Source organism: Pleurodeles waltl, chromosome 11, assembly GCF_031143425.1.
Source record: "Pleurodeles waltl isolate 20211129_DDA chromosome 11, aPleWal1.hap1.20221129, whole genome shotgun sequence".
In the NCBI taxonomy this organism is placed as follows: domain Eukaryota; kingdom Metazoa; phylum Chordata; class Amphibia; order Caudata; family Salamandridae; genus Pleurodeles; species Pleurodeles waltl.
Window position 1 is genome coordinate 383,148,829 of NC_090450.1, and position 26,048 is coordinate 383,174,876.

Genomic DNA, 26,048 nt, shown 5'->3' on the forward strand with positions numbered 1-26,048 from the left:
GGATCCAAAATCCAATTCAGAAGTATTAAGGGGTTTCACTTGTTGTATATGCACCCTCTGTCATCTACAAAATGTTTGGCCTCCCTATCTACAGCTGGTCCAAATGTGAGCGAGAGAGTCCAAAAATCAACATGGCCAACTAACTCTCTTATTCCAGAGAGGTCCTGCTTGAACAAATTGGACTGGCTAAGGGAAGGGCCTGCTTCCAGACTCGTAACCCACAATTATAGTATCCAAGGTTTGTTTCCAGCTGTAAACCCTGTGAATATGAAAACTAGAGTCACACTGCTTATGGTGCATCCTCTATTACGGAACAACACTTAATTACCTTAAAGCCATTTTTGTCTGTTTCGTCCTATGATCCTTTAATTCCCTAACTTACTGATGGCATACTTTTCTGTGAATCCATCTGTAATCATACGTTTATGGAAATTACAGATATTAATCAATCAGGCAATTGCTGTAATGAAAGTATTTTTTTAATTATTTCCTGGAATATTGCTGGCATGAGAGGGAAATTGTTAAATCCTGACTGGGGAAAATTCATTAACAGGTTTGATATTGTATTTATTCAGGAAACATGGTCTCTGGAGAATGTTTTTAGGCAAGGGTGTTCTAATTTCAGCATAGAAGCGGTTCCTTGAAGGGCAGGACGTCCATATGGCCACCTTCTAATATGGATTAAAATCATGCCATGTGTTTTTGCCAAAAGACTAGATAGACATAGCAATGATATCTTGGGTATACAAATCAGCAGACAGAATGGGTACAAGCTTAATGAATTTAAAATCTATAGTCGATCTGTGGGCAAGAACAAAGACTCACCTACCTTAAAACTTCTAGCCCTACTCCTTAATGAGTCTACAGACAATGTCCCAGCTCTGGTTGCAGGAAATTTCAACACTAGCTCAGAGCCTCATCGAAAGGCCTGTCAATGGGCACAGAATCCTCAATCTACAACAATACTGATGCTTGCTAATAATAGAAAGGCGATAAAGTGGCCCAAGCTTAGTCTTAACCATGATATACTTACACAAATTTATATCACGTTTAACACTATAATGGGCCCCTATGAGAAAACTCCACTAAATGAAATCCCTCTGGGTAACCTTCATACTGCTCTGTTAAATGTTCTACATACCCTATGCACTAAAACTGAGAGGGTTTTTAGGCAGGGGTGGGTCCTTCCTGGTATACTAGGTAGTGCCATTGTGTTAAGGATTTCTTTCTAAATACCAATAAACTGGCAATCGTGATTTAATCAGACAACATCGTGCAGGATACAAAAATAGTAGCAACACTTCCAAACAGGAATGAATAGGTTTAGGGTGGCTGGCCCTGATCGATGGCCCTTAACAACAAAGATTATCGCCTTTTTTGGCAGATTTGCTCTCAAGGGGACACTGTTACCAACAGTTCCACTGAATGTATGGTTCAACCTCAGCAATGGGTAGATCATTTTCCAAGCCTATATGCTGCACCATTTTTATCAGCTTCCCCGAATAAACTATCTTATCCAGTTTTGTATAATGTAGCTGGCAGCAGAGAAGGTAATTTTATTTGATTCAATTTGAATAAGACTGTAGCGGCTATCAATTCCTGGTAAGGCACCTGGACCAGGTACAGTCACAGGGGACCTTTTTTGTCCATAGCCCAATGTCTGGGGGCCCTACATCAATGCCCTCTCTAATAAGAAATTGGAAGGTGGTGATATACCCAAATCCAGGCAGGCTGCAGAAATAATTCCAATCTTTAAGAAGGGGACTTTCCTAGGTAATTACAGGCCCATAAGCCTGATTGATAACCTTCAAAAGGTTTTCTGCCACCAGATCTTATGGAGGGTCCAGGACTGGATGGATGAGAAGAGGATTCTTTCCCCCTACCAAGCAGGGTTTCGTTTGAAAGTGAGCACCATCGATCAGGTGTTTTAATTAAATCTTTTGAGATGGAACTTCTTGAAATACCACTGGTGCATTGCTTTTGTTGATTTGATGGCTGCCTTTGATATGTCCTGTCATCTGTCCTTTCTAATATGGGTATTGAATCTTATCTCTTACATGTCTATATAATGACCTGGTGGATCACTTACTAAAAGCCATTCATGACTGCCCTGTGGGGGGGTTCGCTAGACCTGTTCTATTATTAGCAGATGATACTGTACTACTCTCCCATATTCCAAGGGGTTTGCAGAACTTATTGGCTTGCTTTGTGGAGTACTGCAAATCTAGAGGTTTAGAAGTTAACACTTCTAAAACCAAGATCATGTTGTTAAATTTGCATAAATATTTTAATCTGGGGTTCCTTAAGTGTAGTACAGAACTATAGTAGGTGAACCAATTTGATTATTTGGGGGTAAGGTTTGATACATTCTCTATTTGGAAGGCTCACATTCTAAAATCTGAACTCACCTTGCTTCATGGCACAACCCCAGTCACTAAACAGTTCAAAGCTTCTACTCCTAAATCTGTGTCTGCAGTTATTGAAATTTATAGAGCCATGGTGCAGTCAGCAGCCCCATATGGGGCAGAGGCATGGGGAGTGGAGAACATGCAAGGGCTGTCAGCTAAAGAAAATTGCTTCATCAAATCATTGTTCTGTTTACCAAAAATTACATCATCTGCCCCCTTGTTCTTTGACACCGTCCTTAAAAGAATAGGGGACCTCGCAAAGTTGAGACCATTTTTATATTGGTTCTGATTATGGTCCACTCCTGAACTGGCCATCTATAGGCCTCCTATGAGTAAGTATCACACCTAGTGAATAGTTTTTCTATCCCTTGGGTGAAACAAATAAAAACTTATCCTAACTTGTTAGGCCTGAACATACTTTGGTCAAGCCCATCTCAAATTAACCGCAACTCCAAGCTCATCACAAAGAGAAAAACTGGGCTAATGTAGTGGAGTCACACTATGGCAGCGGTAAGCCAGGCGGTCTGCTCAAGGAATTTATGATCTTCAAACCTGTTCCCGCATTTGAATCATACATGGATGCATTTGTTCCACTTTTAACACGTACCCTGCTAATCAAATTCAGACTTGGTACCTTGGTGGTAAATAAATGTACGCACAAGTGGGATCCTGCTAGCAATAAAACACAGAATTGTCCATTTTGTACTGATTGTTTTAAGGATGTCGAACATTTACTTTTTTTCTGGTCAACTTATACCAAACCTAGGAGGTCCTGGTAAAGGCTTTATGCATTTCTCTAGATATAAGGCATTATACCGAAGCCTACAGACTTTTTAGTTTAGGTTGCAGCACCTCGATGGCCTTTAACCTTGGATGCTACCTTGTAGCAGTGAGGCTCATAAAGCTAAAAGGGTTTTATTGTAGTTGTTTAGATGATGCTTTGCTTGATAATCGAGGTGTAGGATTGTTCTTATTAAAAAAATGTAATAATTAGTTTACATTTCTTGATTGATGTTTTAATCTTTACATTGCTTGCAATAAATGGCGGTCAGTTTTAATTGTCTTTTCTTTTTCTAATTTTTTGGGCATTGTTATATATACACTACTTGATTGATTATTACCTTTATAACTGCTATATGCCAATTGCTCTCATTATCCCACAAAGCAACCATAAGTGAATATCTCTGGCTGCCCTGATGTATTTAGGATTTGCACTATGCACTAGCACTAGCACTTTGTCTTATATTATTACATTATTATTGTTTTAATTATGTATTTCATGGTTTATGGGCTTTGTTCCCAAAATAAACAATTTTGACTGACTGACTGAGCCACGTTCGCTGAGGGCTCCTGTTTAAGAGATTCTGATGGTCCTCTGAGAGCAGGTTATGCAGCTTGCATTAGAGTGATAGAGACCTCCTGGCTTTGAGGAGTCTTTTCTGCCCAAGTAGCCAACTTGATTGCTCTTTACTGGAGCATGCTGTGTTTCTGAACAGCTCAAAGGGACCATTTTCACTAATAGCCAATATGGGTTTGGTGTCGTTCATGACTTTGGACAGTTGTGGTCCCAAAGAGGCTTCATGACCTCTTCTGGATCTCTTATCCGAAACGGTGACAAAGTTTATCCATTGTAGAAAGCATTACAGTTACCTGTGAAAATTGCAGTAGTAAAATGTGCTGTTCACCAAAAGTCAAATGATTATGTATCCTTGGGCAATACCTATGCAGACAAAGTAGTGAGGTATTGTGCCCTGCATTGCACTCCCTTTAATGAGGAATGAAGTTATAGAAATTCTAAGAGACAAGTCAAGTTGTCTTCATGACAGTCATTGATACTTGGGAAAACGTTGAAAGAATGCAGGAAGAAGTAACAGAGGAAGAAAAACAGGGTCAAGTTAGAGCACAATGTGTCCATGGGAATGAGGATGATATTTGGGTGTCGAGTGATGATAAACCAGTATTGCCAAATAGATTATTGTCCCCGATTGGAAGGTATTACCATGGACAGGCTCATTTTGGTAGAGTTGCGATGATCAGAACATTCATGCAAACATGGTACAACCCCAGATTTAGATTGTTTGCTGAAGCAATGTGTCACAGATGTGTAAAATGTCAGCAGATGAATCTAGGGAAACACACAGTTGTATTATTGAGCCATACAGGCAGATCAGAAGGACCATTCAACTGAATGCAGCTTGATTTCATGTATATTTTGGTTGTGGTTTGTGTATTATCCCACTGGTTTGAGACTTACCCAACTCGAAGGAATGATAGACTGACAGTTGCAAAGCTGCAATTGAGAGAGTTGATACCTCAATTCGGTTTTCTGACTTCTCTGTAATCAGACCCAGGAACTAATTTCAACAGTAAGATCTTTAAATTATTGTGTGCAGCATTACATGTTGTGCAAAGATTGCATTTCAGTTACAAACTAGAAGCTTCAGGACTGATAGAGCAGATAAATGGAACACTGAAGTCTCGACTGGCGAAAGTCTGTGCGTCAAATGTATTGCTTCTTGTCCTGATGAGTATGCGCAGCCCACCTGGCAGGAAGGCTTGTCACCACATGAGATCATCATGGGGCACACTATGCAATTGCCAGCAGTGCCTGGAAATGCTCTTGTGAACATTACAGATGACTTAGGACTGGATTATTGCAAAGGACTAGCTGATGTGGTGCATTCTTTATCTCGCCAGGTTGGAGAAGCAACTGCACAACTGCAACAAGAACTTTGTCACGACCTGAGTCCTGGCTAATGGGTGTTGGTGATAAAGCATGTAAGAAAGACATGCTTAGAACCGCGTTAGAAAGACCTTACCAGGTTTTTCTAGTGACAACAACAGCTTTGAAGTGTGCTGGTCTTTCAAACTGGATCCATGAAAGCCACATGCGCAAAGTTCCATATCTTCTGGATGAAACAGCGCCTGTTCCCAAAAGGTTCAGTTACAGTGAGAAGGAGAGTCCAGGTTAGCCAAACTGGGGGACTGGACAAGTGGTTAATGCAGAGCATGCACGGTCTGGTGAAATTCTGAGCGAGTCAACAGCAGTTTAAGGTACAGAAGGGTTGAGACAGAGTCAGGTGACGCCTGCTAGCTCAGATCATGTAGAAACCACAGTTGTGCCAGAGAAAAGAGTTGTACCCAAAGATCAGTAGCCTGAGAAAAGCCCAGAGCTAGTGATAAAAGTGCCTTCTACCATTGCTGAAGTAACTAAAGAATCAGATCAAAGTGACAGTGAAAGAGTGCTAAGTCGAAGATACTCTGCTCCCGAATGGATTTATTTCCCAACTGATGACTGGGAGAAGGAGTTTGTTGCATTTTGTGTTAAAAATTCAACTTCAGCTTAACATTTTGGAACTTGAAATTGCTTTGGAACTGACCTTTGAAATCTCATTGCAGCTTGCTGAACAAAGACATTATTTGATGGGGGTGCTTATTAGTGATTATCAGATGCTTTATTATTAGACGTTTGAACTTTTAGTAGAAGCTTTCGGCTTTTTGTAAATAAGAGAGGCTCTTGATTTTTGGATTTGTTTTTTTAAGAAACTGTTTTTGATTTGTTTTGCTCAAACCAAGAAAAGCCTGTAAGTGAAATAATTAAAATCTGCTTTTGCATTTTTTATTTTAGATAAAAGAACATGATGTGGCCTGAGTCTGGACAAGCCATGAAAACCGATCCAAGTAAGAGGGGTAAATGTAAGTTTGTGCGTATTTTAGCAATAATTTGTGCCATTGTGATCATTTTGATGATTGTTGGTTGAGTTTGCCTGTTAAGAATGAGATTGAGAAAACATCTGTCAGAAGTGCCCCGAATTTAGAAGATTCATTCATAGATCAAGATTATCTGTATGAAGATGAGAGACTATTACACACTGATAGTTCTAAGGGAGATTTGACATCAAATTAGTCTGTTACTAACTCTATTGTAGGAGCGGGAGTACTATCAATATTTCTATTCTAATTATGACTTAGTATTTTCTTTCATAAAGCACCTGAGTAGCATTGCTAAGGTGAAAACCATTGACACTGTGGGAGGATTTTTGGACCTACTCTGACATTTAGAATAGTATATGCCCACAAGAATACTTTGACCTGCATAAAAGACCAGTAGAGAAAGAGTTTATTGGAAAAGTTTAGGAAAGAAGGAAGGCAAAGAAGGACAAATTGAAAAAGGGAGTTGTAGTATTGGATTGGGAGAGAGACTCCACACGTACCACAGTAAAGAATAGTCAATGATTCTTAACCTTAGATTGGCAACATGTGGGGAATTATGTGTACATAGACCAACTTCAAAGACAGGCACTCATTTTGTAGGTACCAGTAAATGTAGACATGTTTTTGTGTTTAGAAGGACACATACCTTTCTGTTAAATGGCACGGATCCCGCCATACCAGGTGTTTATTTCATATGTGGGAAAAAGGCCTAATAAAGCTGTTGAAAGGCTGGTATGGAACATGTTACCTGGGAGTAGTTTTTCTGAAAAAGTTTCATGTGGACAATATTAATGATCCAGTCTGGGACAAGAAATCAAACTCCAGAGTTAAAAGATGAGCAAGTGCCTCCAAGGTAGTGGGTGATATTTTTCATGCCGATATTTCATCATTGGGAGTTATCTTGAATGATCTCAAATTTAGAGAAGTTATCAACAATAGTAGACAAACTATCTACTGACACACCAGGAGCTATGTTGTTAATAGACACGGAGATGGTTGCTGTGAGAACAATGGTTTTCCAAAATTGTCTTGCATTAGACATTCTGCTTGCAAAGGACAGCAGAGTCTGTAAAAAGTTACATGCGCAACATTGTTGCACACATATAGCTGACAATAGCAAGGAAATAAGAAAGTACATTGCAAACATGACTTATTTGAAAAGAGATTTGAAAGAGCTGACAGCCACTGGTGCATGGGAAGCTACTGGAAGTGCTGTATTTCAAAGTTCGACTTAGGTGCCTTTTGAATCAAATCACGTTAGAAGGGTAAAATTGGTGCTAAAATGTCATTCAGACTCTAGGCTAACACGGTATATAGAAATAATATTGAATTTCTTGTGATAAATGAGTTTAAAAAATATGAGCAAAGTGAGAAAAATGCATTGCTATGTTATACTTAAAGAAATGCAATAACAAGCTTTTTCATTTGAAATGAAATGTATTATACATACTGACAGAATATTATTAATGCTGAATTTATATGTTTTCATATTATATGTGTTTTACTAAAACATATTAATTAAATGCTTTTCACACTTTTTATTCTGTTAGCATAAGTTAGGCCTTCAGAGCTTGTACTTTGCAATTATGTAAATGGATTGAATTATTTGTTCAAAACATGAAGTCTTCTTTCAGATTTCGTTCCCATGAGAAGCAAGGTTCTTTTGTAATAGACCCATTGTTTAAATGTTGAAGGATTCATTCTTTGGCCCTTGAGAAAGAAGATTTCAGGAACATGGACTGAGATCATGTTATTGTGTCAATTTGGAGTCTTTTAATTATCCGTCATTGGTTGATGCCTACTCAACGTGACATAAGCTGATATATTTGGTGAATCAAATTGGTTTGTGTAATTTCAAATACCCATGGACATTGGAACTTTATTAAGTCTTGAGGAGACTTCAGCATCTTGCAGAGAGATCCTGATGCTTGCAGATGCCTTGCTGATTTTGATGCTTTGCTGATGAAGATTCCCTGAATGCTAAATGCTGAACCCTTGGAGAAGTATCTTCCTCTCTGCCATTTGCCCTTATCCTTGAAATGCCCTTTTTAGACTTAGTAATCATTTTATTTTGCCCTTTCAGAAGACTCGGGTCTGAGCTTCTGATATGCTGACGCTTTCTCTTTTTATCTAGTTTTTGCCTAACTTGGTGTTCCGCAGTCTGAGGTTATCTTTATCCAAATTATTTTTGCCCTTTTGGCACTTTATGTAATTTGTCTGCATGTGTTCCTCCCCAAACATGTATTTCCCTGATTTGGGTAGCTGAAGGTTGACCTGAACCCGGCCAAAGATTATTGACTCTGCTAAACTTGAATTGACTAATGATTGTAAATTCTGAACAATGAATAATTTCTATGTCTCAGATATTCTTATTGATGTTATGTATTATTATTATTGAATGCTTAATTTTCTTTATGTTAGTTCACCTGAATCTATTTGGATGCCTTGGGCAACCCTTGGTGATTATGTATCCTTATAACTTGGTTTTGTACACTGTCTTCATTACTTTGAGCTTGTGGTTGTAATAAATCTTTTAACTTTATTCCTGATTGGAGAAGTTCTTCTGTGGCCATATTCGTCATGGTGTCTAAATTGATAGGGAGTTGTTGAAATTTTGTTGATGGTTCACCACAATCCTTTCTGGGTTGACCTCAGTGAGTTTTTGATTCCTGCAAAGGATGAAAAATGCATTCACAAATCTAAAGGAATCATAGTCTGACCTTATATAGTGCACAGCTCCGTTGTCAGGTCTTATTTTATATGGCAGCACCACCTCTGGACCAACCTAAAAAATGTTGTCAAGCAGAAATCTTTCTTTATTGGTGAAAGTGCTCTGTGGCCCAATAATTTTCTTAGCCTGCTCTGCTACTCTTGGAAAGTCTGGGTATTCCCCAGCTTCAGATCCCACCTATAACAAATCCAAAGTGAAAGGCATGATTAAAAAGGATGTGGAGGCAGTGCCAGCTCTAGAGTTTTTGTGGTCTCCGGCACGATGGGAATCTGTTAGGCTTCTCTAATTTGCATAAAGTGTCACATGAAGGATGTGCTATCAACTGGCTGTTGTTGAAGGGACTTTGCAAGAAGCAACTTGGTGTAGATATCAGTCAAACAATAGAAAAATAACACAAATAAATAACTTCAAGTTCTTTTAAGTGGAAATTCTTTATATTAGTCACACTGGGTGGAAATGCTTGGCAAAGGTCTCTCAAAAACAATGTCTTTAATCAAATGTTAACAGATGGGTTCCAAGTTAGTGCATTATGTATATGTGGCTTATTTATATAGCATGAACCTAGCCGAAAGGCTGCAGAGCGATGTACAGGGTCAAAGAGAAAGTCAAAATGTGATAGGAGTAGATGGTGGACTGTTACTATATCACAATACAGTGTAGTATTCTGATGTTTCTTTAACTGCTGCTGATCCCGGCATCCCAATGGGTATGGGATATTGTTTTACATTCTTAGTGTGTAGATGAGAAAGGCTTTTAAACTTGTTTTGTTTTTCTTTTTAACACTTCTTCCATCTGAAGGTGTCCTTGCTGTGGGTCTGCAGGGAGCCACTGGAGATGGTGAGCTTGTTGTCCACGTAGCCAGGACCGCCACTCATATGTATGTGGCATTTCAATAGTGTGTATCTAGCCACAATGCAGCAGAGTGCAGTACAGAGTCAAAGAAATGCACAAAGTCAAAGAGTAATAGGAGAGGTAGATGGTTTTTGACTTATAATACTTATTCTATTATTCTATTAATTTAATTCTATCAAACACATCACCCAAGTCACCGTAAAGTACTAGAAACTACCAGAATACACTCATATGTTGACTAAAAGGGTCTGATGACATGTACACTGAGACATGGCTACTAGACACTCATCAACGCCCTCTCAAGCCTTTAGAAGTTCTGATACTAATTATTAGTATATACTTACATGGTGCCAGAATACATTTCCTTCTGTAAAGTAGCGTGATGCAGGTTCAATTAACAGGTTTGAGATATATCTCCTTTCACCTGCATATGATGATTTCTCCCGATTTAGCATATCACCTGCACAGTACCGGCTCGCAGGTCACTTAAGGGTTGGGGTGGCGGGCGAGGGGGAATAAACATTTATTTAATGTTAAAAAAAAAAACAAAAAAAAAAACAACACTTACCTTTCCTCCCTGCCGTGCCAGTCCTCTCCATCACCGGATGCTGCAGACACAGGCTCCTAGCATACTGCCTGAGACGGCCAGCCAAACATACATGCGCAGTGAGGGGAAGTGCTTAGCACTGCTCCACGCTGCTCTTCACCCCCGTGGCCCCGCCCATTTACCAGAAAACGATCATAAACAAAGTTTATGATAGTTTTCTGGTAAAGGTTTTGCAGCTGCCACTGCTGGCAGGGGGCAACACTCCTCTGGCCAAATGGAGGAGCCACCACTGCACCTGCATAGCTCACATCTCAAATGCAATTAAATGATGGTGTGTGCCGTCCTCATTGGAAATTCAATAAAAACAATTATAAAGAAAAAATAAGTTGGTTCAGGTTCAACAAGAATTGTCTTTAAGGAGAGTGCTCCCTTAAGGATGGCAGTTCAAATGTTGGATACAGTTGAGGCTAACATAATGGGGGTAATAGTTACACATGTAATTGATTCATAGATGTTGCAGTATATTGACATCAGTTGGAGGTCTTATTAGAAATTGAAGATTACAGTTATATGATGCCAAATATCAAGATGTAAAAAGGACATGCATTAAGCCAGCATGGTACGGAAAGCTCTACAACAAGTACAATTTTCTTCCAAATCATAATTATTCAAGTATTTGTAGGTTACTTGTAATATGGCAAGATGTATGGTCCAGGTGTTAAGTAGCTTTCAAACCATGTGCTGACACGGCATAAGCACATGTGCTTAAAAGAGCTAGGCAAATTTTAAGTTCTGTTTAAAACATCAAAAAATGTGCGCAGGAGTACAAAGACATCTAATGCCATAATAAAAGCTTCAGAAATAAAATATCTACTAAAGAAAACCATTCACCTGCGAGGCCGAGTCCTTGGCGACATCATTTCGTTCCCAAGGATGTGGTAACGTCTTGCTTCATGAAGCAGCTGATAACAATCTGGAGAATTTTGGATGAGCTGGTCTACCTCCACAGTCTGGACAAAATAGTTGGGATGCAACAACGGCAGTCTCACGTGCATCATCAGTTCTGGCAGCATGGGCCTTCTCACATCAACATGGTGGTAGACCCAGCGCATGACTGCTTCAAACACCATCTCCTCCTTGCTGATAACCAAATCATCACTGCTAATATAATCAATAAGCTCGGCCTTACCAAGCTCTAAAAACTCCTCATGTTGAGACACAATCTCAAAGGTTTGCTGAGCAAAGTTCCTACATTTGGTGAAAAGAGTTTTTAGCGAATGAGTATCAGCAAATATCTGGATACCTAGGCAGTTGCAAGGATCAAGTTGCTCTTCAAGAAATTTGGCACAGGCATCTCGTAGGACACCAGTCTGAAAAAGGCTGGATGTCTCAAAGAGATATTGCACGTTGTCTGTGGTGATTTTTACTTTCCCTGTGTAGACGTACTGCAGAAAGCAGTCCATGGCTTCCGCGAAAATCCCATTGATTTCCACCAACATCTCCCTGCTTTCTCTGTGATCATTGCAGAACATGGCTCTGAAATAGCTACTGCAGGCTGAAAGGACCGCTCGGTGACAAGGGAATTCTCGTCCCTCTACGCAGATAATAACGTCAGTAAATAGGCGACTGTCCCGGAACTCGTTGAAAGTATAAAGGATGCTCTCTGCATGAGACGACCCTGAGGAAAATTCAAAAACTTCATGGCATGTCAGTGGCTTTGCCTCCATTTCAAAAACTTTGCGCTTGGTTGCTGGAGAGTCACGGACTCCGCCATTTTCTCTGTTAAGTCTTCGGCCCAGAATGAGCACCATTTTAAGATGTGGTAAACACTAGATTATTCAGATAAACTCCAATACTTCCACTGAGCAAAACTGTAGAAAAAAAGAGAAGAGATGTAAATATTCAATTAATCAAGTTAGATGTGGGTCAGGTACCAAGAACACATTTTTAAAATGTTGGTACTATCTTGTTACATCAACGTTCTGTTGCAACAAATCTGCCTAACAATAGGCTCAAACTGGAACCTGGATGAGGGCATTGCCAGGGACCTAAAGGTGTTCCATGTCAGGAACGAGAAGTTCATGCCCTATTGTTTATTTCTTTGGATTCTGCTACTTGCACTCTTGTTGAGTGGCTTAAAATTTTGTTTTTTTTTCAGTGGAATAATATAGTCTTTGATGTTTGTAAAACGGAGATGAGTATTTGGGTTTATTTCCTTCTTCGTCACATTTTTGGAATTGAAAGAAACGTCCTGCAATCATTTCCTCCCACACCATGCTTGCACTTTTTACTTCAGTTTTGAATGTTTTGCACTTTGTAATTTTAGCTCAATTTAGACCATCTCCTACTTCTCCTCTCATATTTCAGCAACAGTAATGTTAATTTAGATTTTTCGTGTTTTTCAATGTTTAGCTCAATTCAGACCCTCTGTTTTTCCCTCTTATATTACAGCAACAGTAATGCTATTTTGCAATTTCCTCACGCCTTATGGAAACTAAAACCCTGAAAGAGAAACATTAATTTAAAAAAAGATGTCTGCTGTTCTATTGCCAAGCCTTGAAAGTACAACTGAAATCTAAGGTCTTCATGAGCTTCTCCCCCCTGGTATGGAATACTGATACTTTTTAGAAGAGCACTCTATGATTATCTTAAAAGGTATCAAGAAAGGAAGGAAGTAGTCTTTTTTTCCTATTATAAGGGAGCCGAGACAGGAATACTTCAATTTCGACATATGGTCCTTCAGCGGACTGGCTCATTGGGTGAAGATCTTCCCACTGCACCTGATGTGACTAGGCAGCACTATGAACCCAGAGGAGCAACAAGGTGTGTCTATGCAGGATGGTTCAAGAGTTTGAAGCCCTATGCACTACACCATGCTTGGTGACTACAGTCATCTGATTTCTTTCTCATTTTCCAATGGATTTTTTTACTTGCTCATGGGTGGACCCCAGTTCTCTGTGCACTGCTCAATGGGGCTTACCCCGAATTTGGAGGACTTTTCCAAACAAGATGCCACTTATAGAGCTGAAACAGAGGGAAGCCCGGATTAAAAATTACTTTTTTGCAACTCGGAGGCCTTCTTCCTCCATGGGAAAGGGGAAGGTAAGTGACAGAGTCGATCACTGTTCTACCAACATGTCTCAGGATCCATCATTAATATGCTACTTACTGAGCTGTACATGCAGTCACCAGAGTCAGTGATCAAAAGGTATCCTTCAGTGATGGGAGCTTGGTTTGGAGGCGCTGAATGGAATGGTGGGACAGACAGAAGGAAAGATGGGGGTAATTGAAAACCGAATGTCAAAATCAGAGAGCCTCATATAGAGTGAAATGGAGACTCTGGCAAGGCATAGTGAATTTAGAGACTGTAGCCTTCAATTATGAGTGTTGTGGTCTGAAGACGGCAACACTCGCGGTGGCAGTCTTACTGCCACGGGCCCAGCGGTAAAGACCACCCTATTATGATACAGCCCCCCACTCACTCAAGCACTTCCTGACACACACCCCCACCCGTCCACATACATTCACACCCCACCCCCTTCCACATACTTACACCCCCTCTGCATACTTACACACCCCCACCCCCTCCGCATACTTACACCCCATCACCCCCACTTTTGGTTGGTCCATCTACCTGTCTGCGTGATGTGGTTGCCTGGGAGGGGATGGGTATCCACGGTTCTACCGCCAGCACCGCACTGCAGTGCAGGGACCACCGTGCCCTATTACGTCTCGTAGTATGGCAGGCGGAGTCCTTGCGGCTTGGCGGTGCTGGCAGTTGAACTGCCTCTTATCTGCCATCAGTCAAGCCGTGATGTCGATTTCTGCCTGTCAATGGGCGAAAATTAATTGGTGAGTTATTTACAGCAGTTTTCAGACCTTTTGTTTGCGGTCTTTTGGCATCTGCGCTGACAGCCAATGTCATAATGAGGGTCTATGTGTCCTATGAGTCGCCTGGAACGTGAATGAAAATACTGTATAACGCAACCTGAGCTGTGTAAAAGTGACAGTCCTGGGCATTACCCCCGCTACCTGAGCATGAGGATGCCAGAATATTGATATTGCCTTTGAGGTCCATAAGATACACAGAACTGGAACTAAAGGGTTGGGAAGGGGAATACTTCTTTGGCTAGTGCCAAGTTAGTAGAAGTGGGCTCCTCATACCACCATGAGGTAGTGAAGTGTGCAGCCTCCGAAAATCAGGAAATTGATCTTCAGAGGCTATAGGTCTGTGTGTTCTTGGACCTGAGACACACAGGGCCTCTCTTTGCTACTTTGCTGAAATCCCTAAACACAAGTGGAAAACCCATAAGCAGCATGTTTTTGTGACTGCAAAAAACTTCACATCCCAGATGGAAGGGACTGGAACAAGTCGTGTCTCTGCAGAATAGTGTTATAATCTTGTCGTATGAAGTACCAACTAGTTGCCTTTAGAGGCTGAGGGACTATTTGGGTACTTCTTATGCATATCTTGAAGCGTGGTTTCCTTGGGCTCTTCTATCCTACCTCTATAATGACAGTGTTACACCCTGAGTTTAATCAGAGAAGGAAAGTGTTTGATTAATCGACTGGTGTTCTGTATTGATCGGATGGAAAGTTGCTCTAAAGAATCATAGTGGTTTACTATTTCTAGTTCAAATGGCGGAAGTGCATTATAAAAAGGATTTAAACTAAAAGCAGACATTCTAAGTGTGTGCTTTACCACGGCCCAGAAACCCTGACTTCTGGGTATGCTCTGAGAGTTGGACATCAATTGGTTTCAGCTTCATCGCATTTCGATAATACTGTAAAACATAACAAGACAGTACTTTATTGATGCTCTTTTATGACCTCAACATCGTTGTTAAACATTTGGAGCAATGAGTCTCTATAGCTGAATGTATGTTCTGTGTGATATGGGTACATAGACCTTCCTCTTTGAGGAAAGGTTACTTAATGATGGTAAAAAAAGTTTTTTATTTTAATTTATTGATCCCATCTTCATAGTATTTGCAGCTGAACCTTTTAAACAGAATACCACTTTTTATTCAAAACAGACCAGAATTTTTTTATTTCAAGCTTTGTTGAGTCCCGAACTCAATACGGATCAGGATGGGAGCCGGTGCTCTCTCTCGCTGGCTCAGCACACTTTTTTGAGATAAAAACACAACACATAAGTCATATGTCAGAGCTCGACTATGGCAACGCACTCTATGCTGGCACCACAACAAAAACAACAGAAAGCTGCAACTTATCCAAAACACCACCGCCAGACTCGTCCTGAACCTCTCCCGCCAGTAACATTTCTCTCAGCACTCGAGGACCCTCCACTGGCTTCCGATGGAGAAATGAATCATCTTCAAGATACTCTCCCACGCCTACAAAGCCATTCACAACATTGGACAGGCCTACCTAAATCACTGCAACTCCTTCCACAACCCTGCCAGACCCATCTGCTCTGCCCAGCAGGCACTGGCCACCATCCCACACATATGGAAAACCACAGTTGGAGGAAGGTCCTTCACCTACCTCGCAGCAAAGAGCTGGAACAACCTACCCATGCACCTCAGACAAAGCCCATCGCTCACCATCTTCAGGAATAACCTCAAGACGTGGCTCTTCGGATGAGGCTCTCTCCATCCTCCTGCCTTTAGACTCTCAAGGGTGACTAGTTGCGATCTACAAAACTAATTGATTGAGTGCTTCATATGTTTCCTCCAAACAAATCTGATCAGGTCAACTATTCGGGTCAATCTCAAATGACCACACTCAATGGATAAGAGATCTAATACCGATGGACAGGAAATCCAATATCTATTTTCCCAATGGCAAGAACGACAAGAAACGAGGATGTCATTTCCACTAATATCTTATTGTCAAAAGTATATAAATTAGGTTGTATACACAGGTCGCCATTACATCAACATACTGTGAAAGCTACAAGCAATTGTTAATGAAAAACACAGTTGAAAAATAAACAACAGAATCAAATGTTATACTATCATCCAGGTAGAAACTACAGAGTTGTCTTAAAAAAAAAAAAAAATGAAGCCGGCTGCAAAGTAATAAAGGCCAACAGAAAAGCTCACAGAACACATCCAGTGCATTGGCTCCAAGTAAAATCCTTGATGACCTTTATCATACTCTCTTCATCGTAGCACTCCAAGCACTGCAATCTCTCTACTTCCTGAGTTTAGTCACAAGCATCAAACAGCCCCCCAAGTCCATGGATACAAAAGCCATAATTTGAGGCAGATAGTGGTCTAGTGAATGGATCAAGTTCCCAAAAAGCATCTACGTGCATCTTGATCTCCCTTTTTTGCAGATCTCTGCTTTTGGCTTGGGTATAAGCAGTAGAAAAACAATGATAAAATATGCCTTCCTATCACAACTTGCGATTACACTTTTCTTTACCAGAGACAAGTCATTCATTCAACTCTTACTTTTCCAAAGGTTCAGGCCTCAAAGTAATAATTAAAACTGAGGTCACTTTGGTGTGAATGTCTGCTTTTTATCTGTTTAATCGAATGTGTCCTCTATGGTACAGAGACTGAGGGGGTCATTCTGACCTTGGCGGACGGCGGAGGCCGTCCGCCAAGGTACCGCCGTCAGAACACCGCACCGCGGTTGAAAGACCGCGGCGGTGATTCTGACATTTGCCCTGGGCTGGCGGGCGGCCGACAAAAGACCGCCCGCCAGCCCAGGGCAAATCAACCTTCCCACTAGGATGCCGGCTCAGAATTGAGCCGGCGGAGTGGGAAGGTGCGACAGGTGCAGTTGCACCCGTCGCGTATTTCAGTGTCTGCTGGGCAGACACTGAAATACTTTTTGGGGCCCTCTTACGGGGGCCTCTGCCGTGCCCATGCCATTGGCATGGGCCCGGCAGGGGCCCCCAGGGGCCCCGCGGCACCCCCTACCGCCATCCTGTTCATGGCGGGAGAGCCGCCATGAACAGGATGGCGGTAGGGGGTGTCAGAATCCCCATGGCGGCGGAGCGCGCTCCGCCGCCATGGAGGATTCAGACGGGCAGCGGAAAGTCGGCGGTACACCGCTGACTTTCCGTTTCTGGCCGCGGCTGAACCGCCGCGGTCAGAATGCCCAGCGGTGCACCGCCAGCCTGTTGGCGGTGCTACCGCCGACCTCCGCCATGGCGGTAATTACCGCCATGGTCAGAATGACCCCCTGAGTCTTTTTGCAAGTTAAAATGTATTTTGCAACATTAAGACCTAAAAAAAGACACAGTCTGTGTTCCATAGAACAGATAAAAAGCAGACATTCACACCAAAGTGACTGTTTTAATTATTTCTTTGGGGTCTGAAAACTGTAATCACAAGTTGTGATAGGAAGGCGTATTTGATTATTGTTTAGAATAGTAGCGCTCACTACTAGAGATAATGATCTTAAACGTAATACGAATGTAGAGAAAATATTGGTCTAAGTGGTTAATGGAGTATGTATCTAACATGTATGTTATCAATAGTTGCCTCGGGTCATTACAATTCTCTCTAGCCACCAAGCCAAATGAATATGGGTCCATAGTCCTCCCAAACCCTAACAACACTAATGTTGTGCACTGCACATATCAACCCCTTTCAAAATGTTGGTCATAGGAATCCAATGAAGCTACCTAAATCTAGAACCAGGAGATGCTCAGGTGTAAACAAACACAGAAAGTGCTTGGAGGTGACTGGAAGTGAAATCCATGTCAAATCGGTCTTTTTGCTTTGGCAAAAACCCTTTGGTAAGTGTTAAGACAGTGGATGGTCGAGTGCAGTGATCACCAGGCTGCAGTATCTATTTTTAAATATTTGTATTTTATTCTTTTTGTTTTTTAAAGTCCTTGTCAATCAACCAATATGCCTAGCTAAAGATGAACCAGAAAACTGGGCAGTGAACACATGGAAAGTACTGTTGAGAACTACATCAATTGCATCAAAAAAATAATATCCATGCATGGATCCTGAATGGACATGGGGCAGTCACGTTCATACATATGAATGCCATACGTGAGAGATAAGTGCAATTTGGATGCAGTTAGAAGCCATTATAGAGATCTCTCCTCACTGGATTGTGAGCATGCTTTGTAAGCGCTAAACAGTTTAGACTGACTGGTGTGTTCTAAATTTACTCTACAAATCAAAAAAGGTGAAAGAAAAAGAAAGGTACAACAATGTAAGGAAAAAACAAATGTAATTATATCAAAAATATTTTAAACCACTAAACAAGGTTCCACAACAAACACAACAAAAAATATATACAGAGTCAATAGTGTTAGAATATAAAGACGATGGACCCACAGTATAAATAGCTATAATCACACAGGGTCCATTTAAATACAAAGCAACCAGTCATATTCAATTACCGTTCAAAAAGTGTTGATGGTGTATCGACCCCTTGTGGTTTATAGGGTCATCATCAGGACTTTTGATTAATGGAGCTTATATGAATATTAGGGCCAGAATATATATTCCTCCACAGGGAATAAATCTTGTATCATGAACAATACTTCAGTCTAGACTCCAAAAGGCTAGTCAATCATATCGCTTATAAATCCAATCAACAATGCGTGCATGCTTCAACCAAAGAGACGGCAAAGAAATCTGACTTTGGTGTTGGAATCGCTATGGATACTGCTTCATTCACTGCTGTTTGGTAGCTGTGAGATAGCCTCCATTGTCAGGGGAACCCAAGAGACGGACCACAGGGATTTACGGGAGAGTCAAAGCAGTAAGTTGCCAGACTTCTGCAGAAGCAGTAGTGGGCCACTTGAAGTAAGGGTATAGAAGGGTGGGTCAGGATTTGTATCAGGAGGAAAAGACACAGAAGGCGTGCTAACCACCAGGGAGGTTAGGCAGAGGTGGTATTTTCAAAGAGGCACTTGGAAAGCCAGAGAATCACCAATTGTAATTGTGCTGCAAAGTAGTATTGCTCATAATTAGGAGCTCCAAGTCCATCCATCTCTGTGGGTTGCCCCATGGCACCCTATGAAGGGCTTTGCACCAGATCAGGCCTCCCAGCAGTAACTTTAGTGCAAGGTAAAAAGCGACTGGCAGTTTGACAAGGAGGATAGTTAAGTGGTACAAGAGATGCTGAAGAATAACCATTTTTATGAGAGCTATTCTTCCAATGAACAAGAGCGGCAGAGATTTCCAGAATGCAATTTGGCTATGGAGTGTCATCATTGTTCTGGTAAGATTTCCATCAAGCTGGCCGGGTTTCCTCCTGGTATATCCTAGATGGCAAGATATCGGAACATGTGGGGTTGCCATCTGAGTGGACACCCACTAATATTGAGCCCAGTTTCGTCTGATCCACCATAGAGAGGAAGGAGCAAAAGATTTTACCCAGTTGACCTGATGGGCCAAGATTTTAGCGATGGGGGGAAGGGTGGTAGCAATATTGGCCTGGTCAACTGCCATATCACAGGTATATATCAGAATGTAGTCAGTATATAAGGAAGCATCATAGGACTTATCCAAAATTAACACAGCAACGGAGCAGAAAGAATCAATTAATCAGTCAATCAAGTATTTGTAAAGAGCGGCATGCCACCTGTGAGGGCATTCAGGCGCTTGGAATAGGTCTCAATCAAAAAGCCAGGCTTTGAGCCCTTTCCTGAATTCAGTCAGAGAGGGGGCGGTGTGAAGGGGAGGGTGTTCTAGGACTTGGTGGCGAGAAAGGAGAAGGAGCGACCTTTGTTGCAGCAGCAGCGGGTGATCTGTGCGAGGGAATGGTGTGCGGAGGAGAGGTTTGTGCAGGGGTGGTAGAAGTGCAGGCGCTGGTTCAGGGAGGCAGGTCCTTTGTCGTGGAGGGCTTTGTACACGTGGATGAGGAGCATGAAGTGGCATCTCTTCTGGACCGGGAGCCAGTGGATGGCTTTCAGGTGCTGGGAGATGTGGACTCTCTTGGGCAGGTCGAGAACCAGTCTGGCTGCAATGTCCTGTATTGTTTGGAGCTTTTGCATGAGTTCCGTGTTGACACCTGCATAGAGTGTGTTGCCATAATCTGATAATGAGAGCATGAGTAACTGTCTTTCTTGTGTTGATGGGGAGCCACTTGAAAGATTTTCTGAGTATGCAAAGCGTGTGGAAGCAGGCTGAGGCAACAGAGTTGGCCTGATGTCTCATGGAGAGTTTGCTATCTAGGATGATGCCGAGGTTGCGGGTGTGAAGAAGGAGGAAGGCAGCAGGCAGCCCTATTTATTTGGTACCTCCGTGAATTCCTATCACCTCCAACAAAAGTCTGTCCATTGTGGGACCCGTACCAACAGTACTCTGGACAGACTATAGCCTTCTAGCAGATAGAAGCAGTGTGGCCAGCTCAAATGCTAATTCAAGATCAAGGACTATGCATGCAGCTTAAGCCATGGGTCCGAACTGGATTGTGAGCATGCTTTGTAAGCGCTAAACAGTTTAGACTGACTGGTGTGTTCTAAATTTACTCTACAAATCAAAAAAGGTGAAAGAAAAAGAAAGGTACAACAATGTAAGGAAAAAACAAATGTAATTATATCAAAAATATTTTAAACCACTAAACAAGGTTCCACAACAAACACAACAAAAAATATATACAGAGTCAATAGTGTTAGAATATAAAGACGATGGACCCACAGTATAAATAGCTATAATCACACAGGGTCCATTTAAATACAAAGCAACCAGTCATATTCAATTACCGTTCAAAAAGTGTTGATGGTGTATCGACCCCTTGTGGTTTATAGGGTCATCATCAGGACTTTTGATTAATGGAGCTTATATGAATATTAGGGCCAGAATATATATTCCTCCACAGGGAATAAATCTTGTATCATGAACAATACTTCAGTGTAGACTCCAAAAGGCTAGTCAATCATATCGCTTATAAATCCAATCAACAATGCGTGCATGCTTCAACCAAAGAGACGGCAAAGAAATCTGACTTTGGTGTTGGAATCGCTATGGATACTGCTTCATTCACTGCTGTTTGGTAGCTGTGAGATAGCCTCCATTGTCAGGGGAACCCAAGAGACGGACCACAGGGATTTACGGGAGAGTCAAAGCAGTAAGTTGCCAGACTTCTGCAGAAGCAGTAGTGGGCCACTTGAAGTAAGGGTATAGAAGGGTGGGTCAGGATTTGTATCAGGAGGAAAAGACACAGAAGGCGTGCTAACCACCAGGGAGGTTAAGCAGAGGTGGTATTTTCAAAGAGGCACTTGGAAAGCCAGAGAATCACCAATTGTAATTGTGCTGCAAAGTAGTATTGCTCATAATTAGGAGCTCCAAGTCCATCCATCTCTGTGGGTTGCCCCATGGCACCCTATGAAGGGCTTTGCACCAGATCAGGCCTCCCAGCAGTAACTTTAGTGCAAGGTAAAAAGCGACTGGCAGTTTGACAAGGAGGATAGTTAAGTGGTACAAGAGATGCTGAAGAATAACCATTTTTATGAGAGCTATTCTTCCAATGAACAAGAGCGGCAGAGATTTCCAGAATGCAATTTGGCTATGGAGTGTCATCATTGTTCTGGTAAGATTTCCATCAAGCTGGCCGGGTTTCCTCCTGGTATATCCTAGATGGCAAGATATCGGAACATGTGGGGTTGCCATCTGAGTGGACACCCACTAATATTGAGCCCAGTTTCGTCTGATCCACCATAGAGAGGAAGGAGCAAAAGATTTTACCCAGTTGACCTGATGGGCCAAGATTTTAGCGATGGGGGGAAGGGTGGTAGCAATATTGGCCTGGTCAACTGCCATATCACAGGTATATATCAGAATGTAGTCAGTATAAAAGGAAGCATCATAGGACTTATCCAAAATTAACACAGCAACGGAGCAGAAAGAATCAATTAATCAGTCAATCAAGTATTTGTAAAGAGCGGCATGCCACCTGTGAGGGCATTCAGGCGCTTGGAATAGGTCTCAATCAAAAAGCCAGGCTTTGAGCCCTTTCCTGAATTCAGTCAGAGAGGGGGCGGTGTGAAGGGGAGGGTGTTCTAGGACTTGGTGGCGAGAAAGGAGAAGGAGCGACCTTTGTTGCAGCAGCAGCGGGTGATCTGTGCGAGGGAATGGTGTGCGGAGGAGAGGTTTGTGCAGGGGTGGTAGAAGTGCAGGCGCTGGTTCAGGGAGGCAGGTCCTTTGTCGTGGAGGGCTTTGTACACGTGGATGAGGAGCATGAAGTGGCATCTCTTCTGGACCGGGAGCCAGTGGATGGCTTTCAGGTGCTGGGAGATGTGGACTCTCTTGGGCAGGTCGAGAACCAGTCTGGCTGCAATGTCCTGTATTGTTTGGAGCTTTTGCATGAGTTCCGTGTTGACACCTGCATAGAGTGTGTTGCCATAATCTGATAATGAGAGCATGAGTAACTGTCTTTCTTGTGTTGATGGGGAGCCACTTGAAAGATTTTCTGAGTATGCAAAGCGTGTGGAAGCAGGCTGAGGCAACAGAGTTGGCCTGATGTCTCATGGAGAGTTTGCTATCTAGGATGATGCCGAGGTTGCAGGTGTGAAGAAGGAGGAAGGCAGCAGGCAGCCCTATTTATTTGGTACCTCCGTGAATTCCTATCACCTCCAACAAAAGTCTGTCCATTGTGGGACCCGTACCAACAGTACTCTGGACAGACTATAGCCTTCTAGCAGATAGAAGCAGTGTGGCCAGCTCAAATGCTAATTCAAGATCAAGGACTATGCATGCAGCTTAAGCCATGGGTCCGAACTGGCCTCCACAATCTTGAAAAGCCAGTGAATTCTAAGTGACATGTTCAGACTGGGCTCAAAACTGTTCTGATCTGTGGTATCAGTCGCTCTACCAATATCTTGCTAAAGGTTTTGTAGTCTATGTTGAGAATTGTTAACGGCATATACGAGGAGAGATCAGATTCTTCTCTGCCCGGCTTTGGGACAGAAAAAAGCAGGGCCGCCATCAAAGATTTTGGAAGGAGTCCATCCTCCAAAACACCTGCATATAGTTGCTCCAAACGCGGGGACAGGAGGGGAGCAAATGTACAACAGAACTCTAATGGGAGTATGTTCGAGCCTCGGGCTTTATTAGTAGCCATAAATAGTATGGCTGCTGTTATTTCATCTCACGAAATAAGGAGGCCCAGATCATGGCTATGCTCCAGAGTGATCCCAGGAAATGAGATATCAGACAAAAAGGCATATGTCACCTCTTGGGGTGAAGGTGGCATAGCCCCATAAGGAGTCATGTAATAATCTACGAAAGTGTTGCATATTTCTGCTAGAGTATGTGGGTATGCACCCTGTAGGAGTCGTATTCGTATGGAAGGGAAGGGGTGGTGGGGTGATTCTTGCTTGATGAGCCAAGCAAGGAGGGCGCCTAATTTGTCAGCCTCTCTGACACATTTGCTCAAGTAGTTCGGAATATTTTGTATGGGCAGCCAAGAGTGCCAGTTGGTGGGTAATGTCCCTGATTGCCCTACTCTCAAACGGGGGCACGGACTGCTCAGTAGCGTGCAGATCTTTGTCTAGTACTCCCTGATACCCCACCACTGTCGCCATGCTGGGCCCTTGGATTTTAACTTTGAATGGATCTCACTCCAAGGCTTGAGTAGAGGCCAGACTGTGGTTGCGGCGAAGTACTCAATTATGTTGTCAGAGATAGTGGAACAGACTACCAGGCCGCCAATAAGGAGGGATGGAGCTTCCATAAGGTAATGGGGGATGTGATTCATCCCAACTGAACCCTGCAACCAGAAGATTATGGTTGGAATCTGTCCTACTCCAGTATTCAGCATGTGTAAACAAGGAACGTTTAAAAGTGGTGCAGACAATCCTGTTCTCCTGTCTAGTTTTCCCTCCACCAAGATGTATCTCTCATCCTTATCCAGGACAGTTTTGTCCAGTAAAAACGGGACCCATGCACTTACCAAAATTAAAGTACCCTAGGAGTAAGCGGAGCAGTTGGTAGAAAAGAGCTAATCTCGCCATCGTTTTTTAGGCAGGCTACTTGCGGGTCAGTCATATCAGTGCCCTGTAGGAGTGCTATTTGTTTCCCACAGCCCCTAAGGTAATTGTGTATAGCATAACACTTACTTGCTGAGCACATCCCGCTAATATTCCACATAAGGAGATTATAGTCAAAGGCTGGCATTGCAATAATGTGATGAAGGCAGTGAGGGTCAGCAGTGAGGGTGTTACATTGTGAGAAGGACGTATAGTGTGGTGCTCCGATAAGGGTTCCCTACAAACATAATTTGAAAAGGCCTGCAGGGAAAAATATTTTAAAAACATGAACAGAAATACAAAGGGCAGGGAGCAGTCATTCCCCCATCCAAACTATATAGGAACAGTGTGAGTCATCTTGCCTGAGCTTAGGCTAGGGTAGGTATCGGCAAGTTAGCTATAACAGGCCCATGCAATTTGAGTTCAGGTTCAGGGAAGGTTGCATTGAAACAAGACATTGGGTTCGGAGCCGCCAATTACCAGAAGAAGAGTTCAGCAAGGAGAGGGGCAAGCAAACAGTACGCAGGACGGTCAATAAATTGTGAGCCCAGGCAACAGTACAGGGAGTGCAGAATTATTAGGCAAGTTGTATTTTTGAGGATTAATTTTATTATTGAACAACAACCATGTTCTCAATGAACCCAAAAAACTCATTAATATCAAAGCTGAATATTTTTGGAAGTAGTTTTTAGTTTGTTTTTAGTTTTAGCTATGTTAGGGGGATATCTGTGTGTGCAGGTGACTATTACTGTGCATAATTATTAGGCAACTTAACAAAAAACAAATATATACCCATTTCAATTATTTATTATTACCAGTGAAACCAATATAACATCTCAACATTCACAAATATACATTTCTGACATTCAAAAACAAAACAAAAACAAATCAGTGACCAATATAGCCACCTTTCTTTGCAAGGACACTCAAAAGCCTGCCATCCATGGATTCTGTCAGTGTTTTGATCTGTTCACCATCAACATTGCGTGCAGCAGCAACCACAGCCTCCCAGACACTGTTCAGAGAGGTGTACTGTTTTCCCTCCTTGTAAATCTCACATTTGATGATGGACCACAGGTTCTCAATGGGGTTCAGATCAGGTGAACAAGGAGGCCATGTCATTAGATTTCCTTCTTTTATACCCTTTCTTGCCAGCCACGCTGTGGAGTACTTGGACGCGTGTGATGGAGCATTGTCCTGCATGAAAATCATGTTTTTCTTGAAGGATGCAGACTTCTTCCTGTACCACTGCTTGAAGAAGGTGTCTTCCAGGAACTGGCAGTAGGACTGGGTGTTGAGCTTGACTCCATCCTCAACCCGAAAAGGCCCCACAAGCTCATCTTTGATGATACCAGCCCAAACCAGTACTCCACCTCCACCTTGCTGGCGTCTGAGTCGGACTGGAGCTCTCTGCCCTTTACCAATCCAGCCACGGGCCCATCCATCTGGCCCATCAAGACTCACTCTCATTTCATCAGTCCATAAAACCTTAGAAAAATCAGTCTTGAGATATTTCTTAGCCCAGTCTTGACGTGTCTTGTTCAGTGGTGGTCGTCTTTCAGCCTTTCTTACCTTGGCCATGTCTCTGAGTATTGCAAACCTTGTGCTTTTGGGCACTCCAGTGATGTTGCAGCTCTGAAATATGGCCAAACTGGTGGCAAGTGGCATCGTGGCAGCTGCACGCTTGACTTTTCTCAGTTCATGGGCAGTTATTTTGCGCCTTGGTTTTTCCACACGCTTCTTGCGACCCTGTTGACTATTTTGAATGAAACGCTTGATTGTTCGATGATCACGCTTCAGAAGCTTTGCAATTTTAAGAGTGCTGCATTCCTCTGCAAGATATCTCACTATTTTTGACTTTTCTGAGCCTGTCAAGTC

At 42.3% G+C, this 26,048-nt stretch overlaps 1 protein-coding gene across 5 annotated transcripts in view; it reads right to left on the reverse strand.

Moving 5' to 3' along the window:
- KLHL24 (kelch like family member 24) overlaps positions 1 to 26,048 on the reverse strand; it is a 512,225-nt gene that overhangs the window by 242,327 nt on the left and 243,850 nt on the right. For 4 of the 5 annotated variants that reach the window (XM_069213701.1, XM_069213702.1, XM_069213700.1 and 1 more), the window contains one exon: positions 11,144 to 12,123. The exons of the other annotated variant lie outside the window; for it this stretch is intronic. In XM_069213701.1, coding sequence (XP_069069802.1) covers positions 11,144 to 12,063 — 920 coding nt within the window. In that variant the 5' untranslated portion in view covers positions 12,064 to 12,123. The remainder of the gene's footprint in view (positions 1 to 11,143; positions 12,124 to 26,048) is intronic. 5 annotated transcript variants of the gene reach the window in all.